Genomic DNA, 21,917 nt, shown 5'->3' on the forward strand with positions numbered 1-21,917 from the left:
TTACAGTTTGTCTCTTTCCAGTATAGCTATGAGCTCACCACGGAAGGAGAATAAGTATTTTTAAGATGTCTTGACACAGGATTTACCTGTTTATATCCTGACCCATTTAAGACAGCTCATGTTAGAAAACACTGCTGACACAATTAATCAATTTTATTACAGGTGTTTGCAAAACAAGATCACAGTCCCTAATTTTTCTTCCTCAGAATGGTTTTAAGTCTTGCTATTCATTTTTTCATTCTGCAGGCCCTTTTACCATCCAAATAACCCAACCAAATCATACTTCTACTTTTACTGCCCCAACCTTAGAAGCGGAGAGGAAGCATGACAGCGTGCAGCAAGAGAGATGTGTACAGAATAACCGGAATTGCTGCCAGAACAAAAATTTATCATCAACAACAATTCATCTGGAATTAGTGTTGCTGAAGTAATGGCAATGCATGTTGTTTATACTGAGGAATTAAGTGTGCATCACTACCCTACTTAGATTGCAACAAAGTTTTTTTTTAAAACCATGCTACAAAAATACACAAAAAATGAAGCTTTATTTGCAGGGTTTACCTTGATGAGAAATTATGAAGTAAAAGCACTGGAATCCAGTTTAGAATTACAGAAAAATTTAACATTTACAAAATCTGCTTAATAATAGTTCTTCTGTGTTACCTGTTTAGGGCCTATGCTCCCTGTGTCCCATTCTTTTTCTTCTGCAAATCGGAATTGTGTGAAGGAATCTCCTGTAGAAAAGAAGTAAAATACAACTTTAATTTTAGAACAAAACAACAGGCATCCCCAATAACTTCTACACAACAGAAGTAAACACATTAAGTGCAGATCAATAAAACTGTAGTGTCTACATATATGCATTAATGTTTATATTGCTTTCATTCATCTTTAAGAAAGCAACCCTAAGATAAGACTCACAATTTGCTAAAATTTGTTCCGCTCTACAAAGAGTTACAAGACTGATATACACAGGTAAGTCAGTAGATGATATCCTCTAGCTTAACAATGATATAGAGCTTTAGAAGAAATATTTCAAAGCCAGAGTATGGTAAGAAAGAGAAAACAAGTATTCATAATATACAATAGTAACTCTTAAATGCTCAAAATTTAGAAAGTAAATAAAAACCGCAAACTTATTTTTACAATCTCACAATTTTAAAACAAATATCATGATTTTTTGAATGCTTGTGATTGGCAAAGCTCTATTAAGCCACCTGTGAACGCTGATTTTCTGCTGAAAAAGACAATAAGAAAACCAAGAGGTTCTCAGTCTCTTTCATATTATGATAACTGTAATGATGACGTTAATGAGGCCATCAACAAGTCTGTGACACCATCTTCTACAAAGAACTTGAAGATGACCCAACATCACAATCCACCCACAGATTTAAGAATATCATCAAAGCCTTTCCCAGACAACATCAAGAGAAACTTTACGACCCCGTCGCCTAGGAATCCACCCAAGAAACTTCTATATGATTCCAAAGATATATAAACAAAGGACCTCTTGCAGACCCACAGATTTCTTACCAAAGGAATGTCAGGACCCATAGACGCCATCCTCAAACTACTTACTGGTAGAGGTCGTGGAGGAAACTGGTCCAACAGATTTCATCCAGAAATTCCACAACTTTAACAACCTTCCTTAGAACACAATCCTTGCCACTATAAGTGTCATTTCCCTATATACCAACATCCCTCTCACAAGGATGGTATCGTTGCCTGACTCAAATTTCTACAAGACAATGGACAACACTCAGCTATCCACTCCAAACATAATACCACACCCATCAGTTTCATCCTCACCCAAAAAAACTTTACATTCAATAACAAATACTTCCCCTCCCACATATGCCAATCTCATTATGCCAATCTCTACGTTGACAACAGCTGAACCATCAGTCAAATTCTCCTTTGTCTACAACAAAGGAAAATTGTGATTCCAATAGACTGAGCAGTGACACTCAAGAAGGGTAAGAACTCACTAAAACGTGGCTTTGAATCTTCCTCCTTTTGTTTTATGAGAAACTGTGGCCTATGTAATCTCTGCTTAAATAGCCCCCTGTTACCTAAGGTCCAAAGAATTCAGAGGGGAATTCTAAGAGGAAGCTCAGATTATTTAGCTCTTGGTCAAATCTGACCTTGGCAACATCCTAGCCTGATGCAACAAATTACTCATAGTCCAATTTGAACAGCATAGCAAATGGGGGGGGGGGTATATTTCTAGTTCCACCAATCAAGAAGTTCTTCAGTTCCTGCTCGAGATCCTTTAGATCTCAATATTACTTATACTAATATTTCCTGAGTCTCACCAGCTTTGCCTGTGGTCTGAAAGTTATAGTATTTCCTTTAGAGTACCAGAAGGCAGAGTACCAAAAGGAGCTTCAGACAGGGAGCTTGAGTTTAAAATCTCTCTCTCTCTCTCTCTCTCAAAGGAGGAACACTAAGTTCATATATTTCCAATATATGAGTGATTAAAAAAGGAGAACCCAATATGGGACTGATGGAGCAATGCGTACCCACTTTGAAAAGATAAAGTTATGGACAAGAAAGTTCACTTTACTTTTCACTTATTACCCTCATAATACTTCTGGGCACAGCCATCTCATAGCCCTATATGGATTACACTGTACTGTGAATTTTTTAATATATAAATTTATTCAGAAACATGGAGTGCTAAAGATACTATCCAATTTACATGTATATTTATAAAAATATCTATAATCTTTTATCTCTCTCATTTTTAATGAAGCAGAATATGAAATATTTCAGACGTAAGACAAATGGCATACAATATTGAGCATCAAATCATTGTTAAAAACATTTGTCAGTTCTTTCCTCCATTTAGTCACTTTTTGAACTTTAGGTTTTATATATTATTTGACATTTAAAAAAAACATTTCAAAGTATACTGACAGTTTTCTGTTAGATGTTGTAAATTAGTAGGTTATCCTTGTGAAAAAAAAATCAGCACGTGAATACTGTGCAGTTTTTAATTTGGGTATAAAACATGCATTCTGTTTAAATCATCTCATTTAATTGGATAAATGGCATTTTTAGTAATAGAAAAATCTGCTGTGTTTTAGAGGTCCTGTCATTTCATTTTAAACTTGTAGTCTGTGCAATAATTACTATTAAAACTTATTGTAAAAGATGCCAAAGTTAATGTTTCATATTCAATTAAATATGTTAAAGTATATTTGTAAACTGCTTTTTTAAGATAAATAGTACTTTGTAATGGTTTTTATCTATCATGATATGCTTTGTATTTGAAAGGAGTGGAAAGTCATAGTATGATGTATTATTAGTATTCATAGTGTAAAAGGAAGCTATTTTCCGGCTAAAGGAATTTTGAAAAGATAATTGGGTAGACCAACATTCTCATTAACCTAATTTGCATTAAATGTGCTTCTGTGAATTGTAGTTATTGCTTTTCCATCTGAAAGGCATGCTTTGTCACTGTATTTAAAAAGCCCAGTTAAAGGATGTATTTCATCTATAGTTTAATTCAGCAATGTTCAACCTGTGAGTCCCCCTACCACCCTCCAGAAACAATTTGCAGCAGTTGCTTGGGCATGAGGAGTCAAAAGTCAGCTTCTGATCCCAGAGGAGTTTTCTGCTGTGGTGGATTTGTTCAGCTACTTTGCAGCCAGCCATGACAATGTGCAAAGCTGACCACCTCTCCCAAGAATGAAGATCACTACAGACCCCTTTTTCTATAGGTTTTTTCCCTGTTTGGGGGGGGTGTGACATTTTGGCTGGGAAGAGTCAGATGAAAACAATCCTTTAAGACCAATTCAAGAGAATGCAAGACCTATGAGATTTGACTCTGTGAATCCAGAAAGCAGAAGAAAGAGCAAGATATCTCCAAAGATATCTGCCACGAGGAAATGAGGGAGAGGTACTCCTCAGTATCTTTTAGTTTAAGGTAGAAAAATCTAGACTTTTAAGCTGGGTAGAATTTAGAGCTGCCCATGAGTTATAAAGGCAGTAAACCCATCAATATGTGATTGATGGAGCAGCAGTTACCCACACGGAGAAGGGAAGGAGAGTAGCAGAAGAAGGAAAGAAGGAACCTGTACCTGTAAATTCCATGGTTAGTCACAAATATAACAGCATTCTGAAAATTGCACGGTAACTGCTAATACAAAAATCAGGGGCTTTGTGATGTCACCAGAACTTACTCCTTATTCTTCCTACACTGTGCTTTATGAAACAGTGGATCTGCAGCTATAAAAATTCCATGTTAAAATATTGTGAAAGGTACCTTAGATTATTTTTAATATGTATTTAAATCTTCTAAAAAGTTATTTGTCCATCTAAATTGATAATAAATAGCCAGGTGATCATGGCAATTCCAGGAGAAACTTTAATTAAAGTCCTAAGATTTTTAATTATACCTACGATAGAACACTAAATGTCCAAATACAAAGCTTTACCCAAAATAAGGTGTAATGATGGAATGGAACAAGTTGGGAAAGTCATGAAGTATATAGGGAAAGCAGCTAAAGAGAGTTAAAGTCTGGAACAACAGAAGAAAAGAAAAGGGGCAATAGTATGGTAATACTAGACAGGAAGAAGCAAGGAAGTCAGCTGGAGATGGGAAAGACTGAAATATAATGCATACAAAAGCTGAATGGGGGAAGAAATTCATTACAGAATAAATGTCATAAAGCAATTCCTTCAGTTTTACAAAAGAATCACAGTTGTTATCTCCAGAAACATTCTTAACACCCCATTAATGAAAGTGTGTGCACAATAGTGACTCAATTAACTTCAACAGCAGCCCTTCAGGAAATTCTCTATGAGGTCAATACATTTCTCATCATACAGAAATGTAAAGTACAACAACTGGATGAAGTATACTGTTAATGGAGTTGTGTAGCTCTATTTACCTTCCTATTAACTTGCTTACAAACAACTACCACCACTATTAATAGGAGAAGAGATGAAGCAGCCCATGGGCCCACAGGATCCAAAAGATAAATATTAAAACTTGTTTAAATGTATTAGCAAGAAAACAAAAAGAAAATTACAGAGCAGCCCAATGTATATGATTTAATATTCATGAACTGACCAGTCTATGTAGATCAGTCTCATATTTTTTCATGAGCCAATCTTCCCATAATTTTGGGAGAATTTCTTAGCATCTCTGTTGGCAAATGTCACTGATTTCAGCTTTTTAAAATTCTCCTCTTTTAATTTTGTTTTTATTTTGATGTAACCTATTCTCTAATGCAATCTTTGACTGAGACTGCAAATTTCTTCTATCAATGCAATAGTGTGACTTGCCACCTTTATAGTAATATATTGAGCAAATACAGTTATTTACCAAGAACAACAACATGCAGCAAATGCAAGGAGTCTCTAAGAGTGTATCTATTCAGCAAAAAAAGACTCATAAAAATGAGTCAACTGGCACGTTCTGCAGGGCTAAAAATAACAGTGTAGAAATTTGTGGAGTCACCACTTCAGAACTCAAAAGTAAAAGGTAAATAACACAATTATGCCCCTTGATATCTCAAGACAAGGAAGTTGATGAGCCACTCTGTGACGGTGACGAAGGTGGCGGTGCTGTAGCCGGTGTGGTAGTAACTGGTGTGGCAGTAGCCGGTGCCATAGTAAACGGTGCTGTAGCCCCTGGTGCCATCGGTGTCGGTACCAATGTAGATGCAAATGTCTGTGCCGAGACCTCTGCTGATGAGAACCCAGTCGTCGGTACCGAAGGCTTTCTTTTAACAGGTGCTGGGGCAGGGTCAGGTCTTGGGGCTATGGCCGGTGTCAGAGTTGCCTCCCTATGAAGGGAAGGGCTCGGTTCCGACATGCTGCGACTTGACTTCTGTCTGTCAGCATGCCAGGGTACCATCGATCCCAAGGTACCTGGCTTGTCATCCACACACTTGCGCGAGGTCAATGAGTGCCAGAGGGGTGACTTTTTGCCCGGTGTTGGAGCCGAAGACTTCGGCAGTCTGGGCACCTTAGTATCAGCAGGCTGCAAAGCTTTGCTGAAAATGAGCATTTTTAGCCGTATCTCGCAGTCACGTCTGGCTCAGGCAGTTAGCTTGGAGCAGCGTGGACATTTTTGAGGGATATGACCCTCGCCCAAGCACTTAATACACATTGAGTGTCAATCAGATGCCGGCATTGCGTCGCAGCACTTCGCACACTTCTTGAAGCCGGGGGATCCCAGCATATTGAACTGAACGAAGTACTATGAGAATTTTTTTTTAAAGTAGAACGAAGTAATTAACTAAAACTATAACTATAACTAAGTAACTACCAACTATTGGCTAACTATTTTTAACTTATTTTATAGATTTCGTTGTCACACTAAGGAGAAGGGGTTTTTCTCTGCCTGCGACCGTGAACAGTTAGGAAGAACTGTCGGGAACCAGACCGCGTGCAAACTCATAAACAGTGCGAACAGCATGTGTCGGCGCTGCGCATGCGCGGTCTGGCTGAACCACGGCTGACGAATCTCCTACCTGTGGCGGCAGGACGAACCAGACACTTTGGGTACGTCTAGACTACATGGCTCCGTCGACGGAGCCATGTAAAATAGTTTACTCGGCATAGTCAAAGAAGGGGGGATTTAAATAATCTCCGCTTCATTAAAATAAAAATGGCCACCGTGCTGTGCCGTCGATCAGCTGATCCAGCACAGCGCTGCAGTCTAGACGCGGCGCGGTCGACAAGGGAAGCCTTTGTCAACTGCTCCGGTATGCCTTGTGAAATGATGGAGCCATGTAGTCTAGACGTACCCCTCGAGTGGAGCATCCATGGGGACACTACCCAAAGAAGAACATAGGTTCCACTTCAGGGCATATTGCTCAATAACAGGGAAGTTAATCTAGTGACACCTCTGACAAACTTCTTAGGCACACCAGAACTCATTGCACTGATTATTAATTCTCTAGGTTTTTGCCAGCCTTAATATAGAATTTAAACAGTCTCCTTGGAAATTCCAGTCTACCTGGACACCAAGTAAGTGGACTCCTGTGATATTAGAGCCTGGAGCTGTAGCTTGAGCCAAATATACCCAACTGTCTACATTGCTAATTTAAGTTCTGCAATGGGAGCCCCATGAGCCCAAATCAGCTGACTCTGGCTCTGAGACTCACTACTTTTGTTTTGGTTTTTGCTGTCTTGACATATACTAAGACAGTGTTTCCCAAACTATGGGCCGCGGCCTGGTAGCAGGCCGAGGGAAAAAAATACTGGGCCTCAGAGTGGCTGCCGGGAGGGGAGTGGGGTGGGCTGGGAGGAGGTGTGGGTGAAACTGGCCACTGGGAAGCAGGGTTGGGGGCAGAGGGGCTCTCTGGCGGAGATTGGGGGGGGGGCAGCGGAAGCAGGGCTGGACCGGGGGAGGAGGGGGGGCTGGATGCAGGAGATTGGGAGGAGGAGGACAGGAGAACCAGCCACTGGAAGCAGGGCTAGATGGGGGCTGCAGGGCTGGCCAGGGGAGCTCGGAAGGAGAAGCAGGGGAGAATCAGTCGGAGGGGGTTGGGGGAAGCGGGGCTGGTCAGGGGAGATGGGGGGGGGGGGAAGGACCGTCCAGAGGAAGCAGGGCTGGCCAGGGGACGGGGGCTGGCCAGGGGAGATCGGGAGGAGTACGGGAGAACAAGCTGCTGGATGTAGGGCTGGATGGGGGCAGCGGGGCTGACCAGGGGAGATCGGGAGGAGAAGCGGGGGAGAACCGGCCAGATGGGAGGGGGTCAGGAGGAGCGGGGATGGTCGGGAGGGTTGTTGGAAGAAGCAAGGGGAAACAGGTGGGAACTGGCCGCCGGAAGCAAGGCTGGATGGGGGAGATCGGGAGGAGGTGGCGGGGAGGGAACGAATCAGCTGGAGGGAAGTGGGATTGACCCAGGCACATGCAGACCCGGGCACACGAATGAGTCTGGCCTGGGGATTCCATTTCCCCCGCCTCTCCCCCATACCGTCCCTTGAGTAGTTGCGAACTACCTGGCTAGTAGACACACTCACGCAGCGTGAGGACATCTAATAGCCAGGCAGTTCGCAGCTACTGACTGATACACCTAATAATAATAAAATTTACCTAATTAGAAAATACCAGACATTTTATATGTCTGGTATTTTCTCAATTTGTTTCCTGGACAGAACCCTCAAATACTGGGCTGACCGGTACAAAACCGGACACCTGGCAACCCTATCCCTCCTTGCACCCTCCTTCCTAGTCAGATACCCTACCCCCAGTCTGCTCCTGCCTCCTGGAGTGCCCATGTGGCGCTGGGTCCCCCAAGACCTGGCCCAGGCTAGGCAGAGGATGCAGCCGAGTGAAAAACACTGAAAATGTATTCATTTTTAATTCTTTTTTTTATATGATTTTATATTTTTGGGCTGCAAAAAACATTACTGGAAAAAAATGGGTGCCAACTAAAGTAAAAAGTTTGGGAAACCCTGGTCCAGCCATCTTTCTATCCATCTTACAGTCCATTTATCCAATCCATATTCCTTAACTTGCTAGCAAGAATATTGTGGGTGACCATATCAAAAGCTTTGCTAAAGCTGGCACTGGGGGCTTTGGGAGGACCAGAAACAACTTATTTGAATATTCATAATTTGCTTAATGAATATGCAAATATGTAATTGAATGTTACCAGTCCTCCAAAAGCTTGTGAATGGATTTACTGGTCCCTGTGTCAAAAAGTTTGGGAACCCCTGCACTAAGAGATCTGCATTTATTGATTTTAATCAGATATTATTAAACTCAGCACATAGCAATTATCCTGTAAAGTCAATATGTTATCAAGACTTGACAGCTACTTCTAAATAACATGCCACCATAAGTAATATGTTTAAAACAACCTATATTTTTTCCCTGGTTCTATCATTCACTAGCAGGTTTGCAAATAACATAGTACAAATCTGTTTCCGAACATTTATGCAACAGCTTGACATAAGATTTCAAACCATCAACAGCCAATATGCCTTTATGAACAATATTAGCTGATTAGTTTGAAAGAGGATGTTGGTAAATATGCAGCTAAGAAACCTCAATGCTACAATATAAGGACTCAATGTTGATCTTGCTAGGATAATTTGAGTCATTTAGAGATAGAGACTAAAAGGGAATTTATGACAAAAATTACATTAGAGAATTAAATATTTAGAATACACATCTCCATCTTACACAAGTTAGAGTATGTTACTCTACAGGGATACGAAGGCAACTATATCACGTCCTTTTTTGGAATTAATTATATTAAATGCTTTGAATGTTTATATGCACACAAAGAGTGGAGGATGATTTTCCCTACAATCAATGAAACTGTAATGTCCTAATGCAATGATGGGCAACCTAGGCTGCATGAATGGCCCTCCATCTCAATGGGCTGCAAGATTATCATAACCAAGCCAGTGTCCTGGGACAGGGTAGTTTTGTTAACTACACTTGCGTACCTAGAATTTGCAGGATGTGGTGGCTGAACCAACGTTTTGGATGCACAGGGAGCTCACAAGTCTCACAATCAATGTTGTTTGCAATCAGACTTTATGTATCCCACTTCAAGTGCCCTGGCTTTATGTGAATGTCACTTTAGTAATATCAGTAGGAAAAAAACTACGCAGATGGAAACCAACAGTATCTGACAACCTAGCATGTGGGCAATGGTAAACAAAATGTCTCATGGGTCACACACAGAACTCTGATGGGCTGCACGTGGCCCACGGGCCACTGTCCTAATGCATCACTAACTGACTTTGATACTGGCAAGCCTGAAAGTAGTAACAGTTGCTAGGTCCCATCTACACTACACATGTAACCAAAGATCCTTACAGTCTATACTACAATCTACAAAGCACATTCATAAGCAAATTAGGAGATACGTGTGCAGGAAGCAGATTCCTAAATATTACTGCATAGTATAAGCAACAGAGAAAGGCTAGTATCAGTGCCATCTAGATCCGCTCTAATTGGGATTATATAACAGACTAGTAAAAGACCTGGCTTCCAGTCCATCACTGTTAACACGCATGAAACTGTGTTACTGCTACACCAAATGTTGAAGAACTACAGTGAATCTCGGCAGATGGAACCCTACGGCCTGTCTTCACACTACACGTCGTCATATCAAGCACTATGATGTAAGCTTGTGATGTTGTCTGTTCATATTGAAACACACTTGCCCTGAAGATGGGTGCAGAATTTCCTGCAGGCCAGGCGCACTGCTTGTTGATGTGTAAGGGAATCTCTGCCGGCAACCAACGACCTTGCATCCTGAGTTCTCCAAGGTGAGCTCCCCCTCTCCCCCCCCCCCCCCCCCCACACACACACCAAGGTGTCTTTCACAAGAATGACAGACAGTTGGGCTGATGAGAAAGGGACTCCTGCCATGTCATCTGTGGGTTTAGCCACCACTGGTGTGAGTCGAGGATCTGAAGAGTAAGGGTGACTACCATGTCCAGTTGATCTCGACTTGATCTATAAACTTGTGCCAGGCACGCCTACAGAGGCTGTAGGTAGTGTCTGGCACACTGCACTACATAAGTGCAGGCTGACACGTGACCCAGGAGCTTGAGGCTGTTTCTGGCTATAATGGTGGGAAAAGTTATAAGGTCCCAAATGAGTGCACCCAGGGTCAGAAAGTGAGTCTGAGGTAGGGAAGCATGGCCTGAATAGAATCTACTTGAGCCCTACAAACTCTATCCTCTGAGATGCAATTAGGGTTGACTTCTCCACATTGAGCAAAAGTTCTTCGCACGAGGAACATGTGGTGCACTGGTGTCACCTGCCGCTTGATCTGCCTTTGATTAGTCAATTGTCCAAGTAGGGATATACCTGAAAGCCCCGCAGGAGCAGAAAAATGGCCATAACCACCATACACTTTGTAAATACCCAGGAACAGGGAGACTGCTGATAGGCCAAAGGAGAAGACTGTGATTTGGTAGTGAATCTGTTCCAGTGCAAACTGAAGGAACCTTGTGTGGGAAGGCACAATGTAGATACAGAAATACGCAACCCTGTGCTCGTGATGTGAAATAAAAGATGCTCATAAGAGGGGTCTTTGAAAAGGGATAGGGATGGAGGGTGGAAGGCAGAAAAACAGGAGGGCATATACCAGTTCTACCATGCATAAGACCCAACAATCTGAAGTAATCTGGGCCCAAGCAGGTTACAAGTGAGAAAGGTGGTCCCACAACATAGGGGAAGGATTTAGGATGAAGACTGGAACACCATCCCTGAGCGCAACTTCAAAAATTATTTTTGGGGGCAGGAGACTACCTGGAGGAGGATTGCCCTTGATTGTTAGAGGCGTTAGGAGGCCTCCTCCAGTTTCCTCTTCTCCCAAAGTTGTGTCTCTGTTAGGATGGGTAATAATGAGGGATGTGTGGAAAACTGGGGCTTGAAGGGCTTCCTTTGTGGGGCTGGTGCATTGAGGCCCAGAGATTTTAGGGTCACTCTACTGTCCTTGAGGCTGTGAAGCCTGAAATCCATTTGCTCTGTGAACAGCCCTGAGCCATCAAAGGGCAGGTCCTAGATTGTCTACTGGACTTCTTGTGGAATCCTGAAGCCATGAACTCCTGCACATAACAATGCCTGTGGAAACGGTATGCACCGCTGAGTTCAATGCATCTAGTGCCGCCTGAAGGGAGGTCCGGGAGATAACTTTACCCTACTCCAAGAAGGCTGAAAACTCTGAGTGTCACTCTGCCAGAAGGAGCTCCTTAAACTTCCCCAAGGATGCCCAGGAGTCAAAATTATAGTGGCTAAATTGTCAATAAGGGTAAGCAGTTCCAGCGCACAGTCTGGCTCACGCAGATTCATAGCATAACCTCCCCAGCTGCTGCTCTGCATTTTACAACGCAGGGAAACCAGCGCGTGCAGATGCTGAGTCAGTCCCTGCTCCACGGGTCTCTTATCGGGGAGTATAACATCACCCCTCATCTCCAGCTGTGCTCTGCATTTTACAGCACAAGGAAGTCTCTTATTAAAAGACCTGCAGAACAGGGACTGACCCAGCATCTCTGTGAGCTGGCTTCCCTGTGCTGTAAAATGCAGAGCGGCAGCTGGGGAAAGGTGACTAGTTGATAGTGCTAACCGATACACTCCTGCTTATCGGTTCATCGACTAGTTGCTAACATCCCTACACGTGGCGGGGGTGTTGATGTCTGCTCTGTCGGCTGGGAATGGGACATGCTGCATGGCAGGAGGAAGGGGAGCAGGCAAGATTTCTCCTCCGGCGTCAGGGAATGAGTGTGTGTTAATAAATTGGGTGCTATGGTGGCACACATCTAAATCAGCACACACAACTGCAATATTGGGTGAACAAGCCAAAATCCACTCCATTCATGTTTGGAAAATCTTAGAGGGAACACTTGTGCCGAGGAGTCTTGGAGGCAGAGTCTTTCTGTGGCATAGTTGTGCCCCACACTGACACACTGCACTCTGCACGGATGAGGCCAATTTCAGCACTGGCCTTGGTTGCGGTCGACTGAGGGTGAAGATATTAATAAAATACAGATATTCCTGTTATGAGAAACACAGAGATTAACATATAAATATTACAGTCATGCATTCACCACCCTTTAGGAAAGCCCAAATATTACATAGTTTACTGCTTGAAATCTGATGAGTTTTCAAGATCAGAAATAGAAACCTAGTTAATTTTACAAGATTTCTTTCAGGCCCAGAGTTTCAAATATAAGTATAAATCCTTTTAAAATTGAATCAAACAGTTAGACATTGAAAAGTATGTCAATTTCTTCATATCTCAAATTTTCAGTACAGAAGGCAATATATATAGCACCATTAATAGAGCTCCAAAGCATTTTGCAATTAAATTTCCATGGTATATTTTCTCTCTTGTTTCTTCCAGTAGTAAGTGAACTTTCTAGGCCCCCCCCCCTTTATTGTCCAACAAAAATGAATAAGCAAGGAGATTTTATGTATATATTAAGTTTTTTATTTCATTTAACTACCGGTAGTTTATCCCACACAAGATGGGAGGAAGGACGAAGGACATATTGTCCATAACTCTAATTTCCTCTGTACCTAAGCCCTCGAGCAGTCAACGTGAGTTGTACATGCATGCAGTGTTTACAGCAAAAGAGAAAAAGCCCGTAACAGAAATCAAAATCAAACTAAACTATGTTGTGGTAGGTTGCACTAACTACTTCCAGCAGACTGTATTCCCCATGTGTTAGTGTCTTTTTTCATGGTGGAGTAATGTATAGCTGAAACATAATATTTACGTGATTAAGTTTGATTTAATGTTGCTTCAGTACAGCTCTTAGCAACAATATGCATAATAGTATTGGAACAATCTGTACTGAACAAAATAAACATATTCAGAATTTCACACAAAACCATATGGCTATTCATACGCAGCTACCCTCCCAAGGACAGGAAGTTGAATTCTTCTCTACTATCTGCATCTTTCATGTGAACAAATAAAATGGTATTTTAGTGTGACGTTAACTGATTTCTTGCATATTAAGTTTAAACCTTTGGTTAAGTTTAAGTTAGTCACCATCAACATTAGCATCTTTCCTTAAGACACTTTTCAGCACTATATTTTTTCAAGGTTATTAATTTCTGGCATTTAGGTTTTTTATTTTATTTGTAACCAGATTGCTGGTTAAGTTAACCAAAATATAACAAGACTTCATTGAACATCTCCTGGTCACAGGCCTTTGAAATGATAACCAGCTACAAGAAACTGATGGGAAACTAGGAAACCTCTTCTGCAGAAATGTGTAAATTAATTTCCTCAGAGAAATATTTTAACAATTTGTAGAACACCAACATCATGCAGTTAGGAAGATGAAGTCCCTAACACTAATAGTCTTAAAATCTAAACCAATACATCCACAAACAAACAATAAGAGCTAGTATGGAACGAAAAAGCAGTAATCTAAGCAGTAAACTAGAGTACACAAGTCATTTACACCAAATTATTTTCAGAGCAAGGGGGAGGAAGAGCATATAGGAAGGAATACCATAGATGAACAATAAGTTAATGATCCCATTACCTATCTAGTTTAGACCTGACAAGAGCCAAGAAATTCTGAAGTTAAGGCCGAAATTATGTCCTTTACCACACTTTATATAGGTACTGCAGCTCATAAATTAAGCAAGATCTTTCACTATATCTGAGCTTCATTGCATCAAAGAGCTATGAAATCTGGTATCACTTGCATTTGGTCTAGAAAGCTTCAGTTTGTTTTGCTTTGCAGACACAGATTTGGCCTTCGTTGCAGTGTATCTAAATCCATATCTTATAATTGTAGCAAAGTATAAAATAATGTTTAATTTAAAACTTAGCAATCATCATAAAGACAGATTCCTCCTGTGCCAAAAAAGAAGTGCATCTATGTCATGGTGGTTTGCGGGGCACTGGTGAGGTCTATGCTAAGTATGGTATGCAGCTCACTGTAAAATCAGCAGCCCTGCAACTACTGATCTACTGTTGGCCTCAACCTGATCCACTGGTTGCCAGGTGTCCGGTACTGACCCAGACAGTCCGGTATTTTCTTTTGGTCAACAACTCCCCCTCCCCCCCTTCAACAGAATTTTTTCCCTGGTAGGGTTTTTTTGGGGGGGAGGAGGGAGTGAAAAGGGGGGAAGGTGCTCAGTATTTTTGGTTAAAACATCTGGCAACGCTATCTCCTGGCCCTGTGGAAGGTCTGGTGCAGTTCCTTTGCTTTCATGCAGCACTGATATTGATTTCTGCCATAAACCTTTGTCTGCATCCCCTGTGCAATCCGTTCATAGATGTTCACATTTATATGGCTGGTCCACAGCTGTGCTTGCACAGCTTTTTCTCTCCACTAGCCCAAACTCTCAATCTCTCTTATGCTGGAGGCAGGAATGCATCTAGTGAGCAGAGCATGCACTGTCAGTTAGATAGTTACACACAGTAAGGGACAGCTGCTAGTGCACTTCTCAAGGTGGGCAATCAAGAACAATCATTTCAAAACATAGGGTGTTTAAAAGGGGGAAAAGGGTGGAGTGGCTTCAGGTCTCTGTGACCCCCGGGGAAGTGGCGTTTAAAATAGTAAGAAGAGAAGTTACTGTTGAGGATATTGTGGGACAACTGCTAGAAGACTGTTAGTGTAGGTCAAACAGTGTCTATACTACCTAGTATGGACCCTGACTCAACACTGTTCAGGGAGTTGGTTTTACTGCATCACTAGAATGTGGCATTTATGCCTGCTGGAGGCAAATTTTAATGTAAAGACACTTGTAAAGACTATTTTCCTTGAATTAACTTTGCAGAGTAAATTAGGTCATAGTTTAACAACTGGTTTTCAAAATAATCATGGTTCTTTCCCACTCTGGCTAGTGCTGTGCTCTTTAAACAATATCTGGCCAAAGAACCAGCAAACAATAATTTGAGACACAGTGTACACTGAGATTAAACTGACTAATTTAAATCATTCTCAGAAACTTTTCCAATGTGAACTTATGGCAGAAAGGAATTTAAAGACTACATTACAACATTTTTCTAGCCAATCTATACAAGTAAAATTACCCTACAATAGGTGTCAGAAAGGGATACAGCTAAACAAATGATAAACATGGTCTAAATTGCAAATGTGCCCAAAAATAAACCAACTTTGAGCATCATTTAAACACTGTGCTTCTCCTTCCTATCCTAGTATGTCGGGTCACTCATTCCCTCATATTTTCCATAAAACAAACACTTTTACCATGCAACCTAGCAAATTTAATCCTCACTTTTTGTGCTCATTTTGTTTTCTACTGTGTCTTTCAACAATACTAAATACTTGTGACAGAGGTTTATATATTCTTTGAAGGAATAAATGGGTTTTTTTTACTCAAAAATTAATGATTAATAAAATTGCTAGCACTTAAATTGCTCCTCTTGACACTGAAATTAATACAACTGTCTTTTTCCTTAAAGTTTCCTACAAGTGTTACCATAGATGCAGCTCCACTAGTCACATAACTGGACATTATTTCGGTAAAATGTGGTGCCAATGACCATTACTTTTACCACCATTATTGCCTAAACCTACTTGTTTTAGGGTGCATGTTGCTGGATTTTGAAAAAACAAACTGGACTCAGAAGTGACTGCTTGTTGAATATTCAGAATTTTTCATAAGGCAAAACAGCTAAATTAACTTTCTTGCCACCTTTTTACAAAACAATAATAAGAATACTACTTGGTTTTTATATAGTGCTTATCAGCAGATCTCAATGAATCAGAATTTTCATATTAACCTTTTCTTTACCCTAAAAATATAAAAAGAAAGTATATTAATTGAAGTCTGAAGGAATGTGCAGTTCAAGTCATTTAAAATTGAAGAATAATGCCAATGACTTGGACTTTAATTACCGTATATACTCGAGTATAAGCCGACCCGAATATAAGCCGAGGCACCTAATTTTACCACAAAGAACTGGGAAAAAATATTGACTCGAGTATAAGCCTAGGGTAGGAAATGAGGCAGCTACTGGTAAATGTAAAAAATGAAGATAGATACCAATAAAATTACATGAATATTTATTTCAAAGAAAAACAATAACCTAGCTCTGTAAGTGGAAAAGGGGGTTAACAAAAACAATATGGTATCAAAAATACCGTAACTCCTGCTCAAAGTCCTCCCACCAATCCAATGAGCCCCTGAAGGGCCGCCTGCAAGAAAGCGCCCAGCGCCAGCACCAGTCACACACGGGAACAGACGCTCGGACATTTGGCCCAACCAGCTCAGCCCCCGCCGCCCCCGCCCGGACCTTTCCCAGGCCAGAGCCCCTCTCGGCTGCTCCGCGAGCCTCCCTGCCGGCGGCCCCGGGGCGAGGCCGCTGGCTCCGAGCAGCACCTGCGGGCGCACCCGCAACCCAAGCGGCCGGCAGAGGCTCCAAGCGCCCCGCGCAGTGACGGCCCCCGACACATGGAGCCCAGCCCGCTCCCGGCAGCGCCCCCCGCCCCGAGCGCCTCGGTTACCGGGGCCGGAGCTCCGGGCTCACGCGGCTAGACCCGGCCGGCGGCAGAGACGCACTGAGCCTGCCCGCCTCAGTTCTCGAGACGCAGACTCGAGTATAAGCCGAGGGGGGGCATTTTTCAGCACAAAAAATGTGCTGAAAAACTCGGCTTATACTCGAGTATATACAGTACATATATTTATATTGGCAGTGTGAGTAAATAAATTAATACATTATTTTAAGCGTTGGCTAATTCTTCTCACTTCTTAAAAAATGAAGATTTTCTAGGTTTCAAACCATTTTTAAAAATATATTCCTAAGGTACAACCATTAAGTGAATGTAAAAAGATCCTTTAAGTAGTTTGATAATTTTTTTCTAATAAAAATAGAGGCAAAACTACATTGAGGAGACACTGAAAGCAATGTTATCTTGACCTAACATAATAAGCACCAGGATTTTTTGTAAATTATAACCCTCTTTCCTCTCCCCTCTCAAATATTTATAGGCAAAATCATGAAAAGGTAAAAACATTTGACAGTCAAATATTCAATGTTCAATCTTAGCTATTTAAAACGTATCTTAGTTTTTGGTAATTGAAAAAACAGAATTCCATAGTCAACAAAAGTGTTTTGAATCTTTCATGCAGGTGAGGTTTTGTTCATTAGCTAGCTTATTTAGAATGAGCCACATAATCCTAATGTTAAAAGACATCTTGAAGTTGGATACAGTTCTAATGTATTTTAATTTTTTCTACATTCCATGCAGTGCACATTCTACTGGAAACACGGCAAAGCACCAAAAATTGCAAGGACAAGAAATATGAGGAAGTAGGGTCTCTTGCAATACCTAAAATGCAAATAAATGAAGTCAACCTGGGACAATATAAAACATAAAAAGGAAAAATGGTGGCCAGCTAATACTGAACAGCTCTTGAAAGACAATCAGTAAATTCTGAAATAAATCAAGAGAAAAGTAAAACATTCAGTACATGGCAAGCCATACTCTGATGGTACTATCTGCAGGGACACAGTAATAAGAGATGGGTTTGTGTGCTTAATTTTCTTCAAACAACTTATTTTCATGATTTACATTCATGTTCATAATTGTTTCTGTTTTCCTTACAAGAACTATTGAATCTATTAATCATTTAGCAATACCACTAGCAATGCAGAATGCACACAAGTTAAGATTTCCTAACTTTCATACCAATTTTAAAAATATATTCCTAGGGTACAACCATTATGTAAATGTAATGATTTACCTAATGCTTCCGAAGAGCATATTAAAACTGTAAGAAATTGGATAGTGTGGACCCTGCAAGGTAAAAAGGCCTTTTAAAGGCAAAAGTTTAAAACCCCCTGGATTTGGTCCTGCATAGATGGTAGGTTTATGATGTTGTTCCAAATACACTTTAAACATTCAATATCACATGTGTTCTGGTACCTTTTGGTTTGGTTTTGTTATTCTTACAACACAGATGATGCCATACGCAATGCCTATAAAATGACTTCTCTAAAGTGTTTATCAATAATAAATGAACCTTTAGCCTAAAGTAGCTGAGTAGTTTCATATTCTGAATATGATGGTTTGCATTTCTGCTTCATTGCACTGCATTTACGAGGTGCACTGCAGCATGCAGCACATTGTTCTACTTAATATCAACCTTTTAGGAGTTTTGGTTTTAAAACACAGTGAAATAATCCATGTTTGCTGGCAATATCTAAGGATAAGCTTATTTCAAGAGCTTTGAGAGTCCTCTGACGCACATACAAAACAGTTGGGTTTATTTTTGGTAAGTGCCTAAAATATCTGTCTCTGTAGTGTTGACCATCAAACTTGTTCCATTTCAGTGAAGGCATTACAAGGTTCCACAATGTTATAATCTATAGAACTTCTTAGCAGTATTTCATGTAGCTCTCTCAGAGCAAGTCTATATTATAAACTTACATTGTTCAGGGGGTGAAAAATCCACACCCGCACTTATATCAACCTAACTCCTTGTGCAGACAGCAATGTGTCATCGTGAGGACTTCTTCTGTCAACATAGCTACCACTTCTTGCAGAGATAAATTAACTATGCCGATAGGTGACGTGCTCCTTTATGCATAGTAGAATCTTCAAGAAGAGCTACAGTAGTGCCACTTCGTTTTAAATGTAGACTTACCTTCAAGCTACATCTATACTCCAAGGGGATTGACACTCTGAGATCAATCCACCAGCAGTAGATTTAGCGGATCTAGTCAGTGAACACCCACCAAAAGGACCACAGATCCTACCCCAGTTGACCCTGTTTCTCTACCCCAACCAGAAGAGTAAGGGAGCTGTAGTTGTGTCCTTTGGTTCCACTTTCTATTGTAGTGTAGACATTAGGGTTGCCAGGAGTCTGGTTTTGAACTAGACTGTCCAGTATTTGAGCTTTCTGTTCAGGAGACAAATTGAGAAAATATAACTGAGAAAATATAAATGTCCAGTATTTTCTAAATAAGATGTAATGTAGATTGTGATGTAATGTCAAGTGTGTCCGGTATTTTTATTGAAACCATCTGGCAACCCTAGTAGACATAGGCTTAGTAATAGATTACTTGTTTGGGGATTTTTTTCTTCTCTTCTATCTGTGAGGAAATGATCCAGAAGGGAGGAATCTGATTTTGTGGAATACTGAAAAACCCTCTGCTCTTCATTATTTCTATAATGGTATGCTTATTCTCTGTTTCTGAACAATACACTACTAGTCATTTTGTGCATTTAGGTAATTTTGGGTTAAAAAAAGCACATTCTAATACTTCACTTTTGAATATCACTTAGCAAATTTGTTTTCTGTTCTTGTGTTGGTATATTATTAATACTAGAAGAAATATCAAACTTCACTTTTTAAAAGCCTAAAGAATAATGATATATTTGATTATAGTGACATAAGGCTAAAAATATAGCCATCCATATCTTAGCCACATAACATTCACAAATTTTAACTTTATCCTATTCTTTTTATTATGATCCACTTGAAAAAGATGCATGTTGCATTTATAGTAGGGGTGGGCAAAAGCCTCTCAGAGGGCCAGATCCGGCCCGCCTAGGGCTTTAATCCAGACCGGGAGGCAGTTTCAGGCCCCACCCCCTAGTTCCTGCTCCCAGCAGGAGAGGGGCATGAGCCATTCAAACTGCTTCTATTTAAAAGGCTCCCATCTTTCCCGCGGCTTGCCTAGCAGCTGTGGGTAAGGTACAAGCCCTTTAAATAGAAATAGCTGAAGCGGCTGGAGTCTCTGGCTCCCTAGTTGCACTAGAGGGTGGGGAACTGCAAGCCCCCTCAGCTGTTTCTATTTAAAGGGTTCTCCTGTTCCCTGAGCCTGCGAGGCAGGGCAAGGCACAAGTCCTTTTAAACAGAAGCACTTAAAAGGGCTTGACTCTAACTCCCTAGCAATAGCGTTAGAGGCTGGGGGAGCTGCAAGCCCTTTTAAGTGCTTCTATTTAAAGGGCTGGCACCTTCCCTGCACTTGTCAGGCAACGTGTTGCCTAGCAGCAGCAGGGAACAGGAGAGCCCTTTAAACAGGAACACCTCAAAGGGGTCCTGTGTCTCTGGCAATGCACTAACGGCTGGGGAGCTGCAAGCCCTTTCAGCTGTTTCTATTTAGAGGGCTCTTGTGTTCCCCCAGGGGCTAGGCAAAGGGTTGCCAGACAGGCACAGGGAAGATGCCAGCCCTTTAAATAGAAGCACTTAAAAGGGCTTGCAGCTCCCCCAGCCTCTAACGCTATAATTATCTATAATTATAGACATGTGGATAAGGCACTCAGACATAAGTTGACAGTAGAATGAGTGCACAATCATAAAGTCCCTAGAAAAAGCGTAAAGTTGATCCTACCTGAAATGAACAGTTATAGCCCTTAGGTAAATATTCAATAACTTTTGTAGAGCTAACACACGCAAATAATGATATTGGCAACATTACAGAAATACCAGTGTCACAAGAATTAAATGTTATTGAAAAAAAATTTCCTAATACATTTTGCATAAAGAAGCTTTCCCTCAAGCACATGCTGTTTATTTTTAAATCTTTTCCCTGAACACTCATTTGCCACTGTATGAAAAAATTTACACTTTTCATTTCTTTTTCAGCTTCTATGCCACTATTGCTCAAGTAATGAACAGAGAACAGGACCTTAATGAGAATGCCATGGCTGCTAACTCTTCCAAATTATTAGTACAATCCCCAGGGTAAGTGAGCTGTTCAGCAAGATGATGGCATTGCTCTCTACACTTCCACACTATGGGACTGCTCCTGAAGTTTGACTTTGTGTTTCAGTCACAGAAGGGAATTCTGGGTGGGAAATGCAGTGTAAATAGAGCAAAGGAGAGTGTATCAAAGATGATTCTACTACAATGAAATGCCTTCCAAACAATATCTAAGGCAAGGGTAGGCAATAATTTTTAATGGGGACCCACTTGTAGCCAGACGTGAACCCCCATTTTACATCCATCTTTGTCTGCTTGAAACCATGCAGGGCACATAAGAGCAGGAAAACAGCATATTCTTTGAAAACCTTGGAGCAGGAGGTTTAGATATGCTGGCTCAGTGACCGTGACCAATTGTAAGCAGAGATAGGAGGGTGGTCAAACTAATTGTTGACCAAGAGGCTGTACATCATGCCCTTGACTTAACCCATATTGATATGAACACACAACCATCCGCGGGGGGCGGAGCGGGGGAGGAATCTCCCGCCCAACAAGAACATCCAGCACTCCTAATTTAGCTATCTTCCTCTCTTACAAGTGTAAATTAACTTGAAACTTGCTTGTAAGAACTGGCGCCACAAAACGGACCAGTAAAATTTGGCCTCTTAAGATAAGAAAGAGAATACGGGCCCCCAGGGGTATAAAGATGGGTACAGCAGCACACTTGCTTTGTGTGTCAATCTACCACCTATCTGCTGGTCGGGTTTGGTGTTTGACCTCCCGAGGTTCCAGAGGGGACGCCCACCTCGTATTCGTCTTTCCGAGGAATTGAGGG

The 21,917-nt window shown here is 41.2% G+C and overlaps 1 protein-coding gene across 1 annotated transcript in view; it reads right to left on the bottom strand.

The window, feature by feature from the left end:
* AVEN (apoptosis and caspase activation inhibitor) overlaps window positions 1-21,917 on the bottom strand; it is a 185,073-nt gene that overhangs the window by 16,451 nt on the left and 146,705 nt on the right. Inside the window, exon 3 of the mRNA XM_006132681.4 lies at window positions 664-734. Coding sequence (XP_006132743.2) covers window positions 664-734 — 71 coding nt within the window. The remainder of the gene's footprint in view (window positions 1-663; window positions 735-21,917) is intronic.

Source organism: Pelodiscus sinensis, chromosome 4, assembly GCF_049634645.1.
Source record: "Pelodiscus sinensis isolate JC-2024 chromosome 4, ASM4963464v1, whole genome shotgun sequence".
Taxonomy (NCBI): domain Eukaryota; kingdom Metazoa; phylum Chordata; order Testudines; family Trionychidae; genus Pelodiscus; species Pelodiscus sinensis.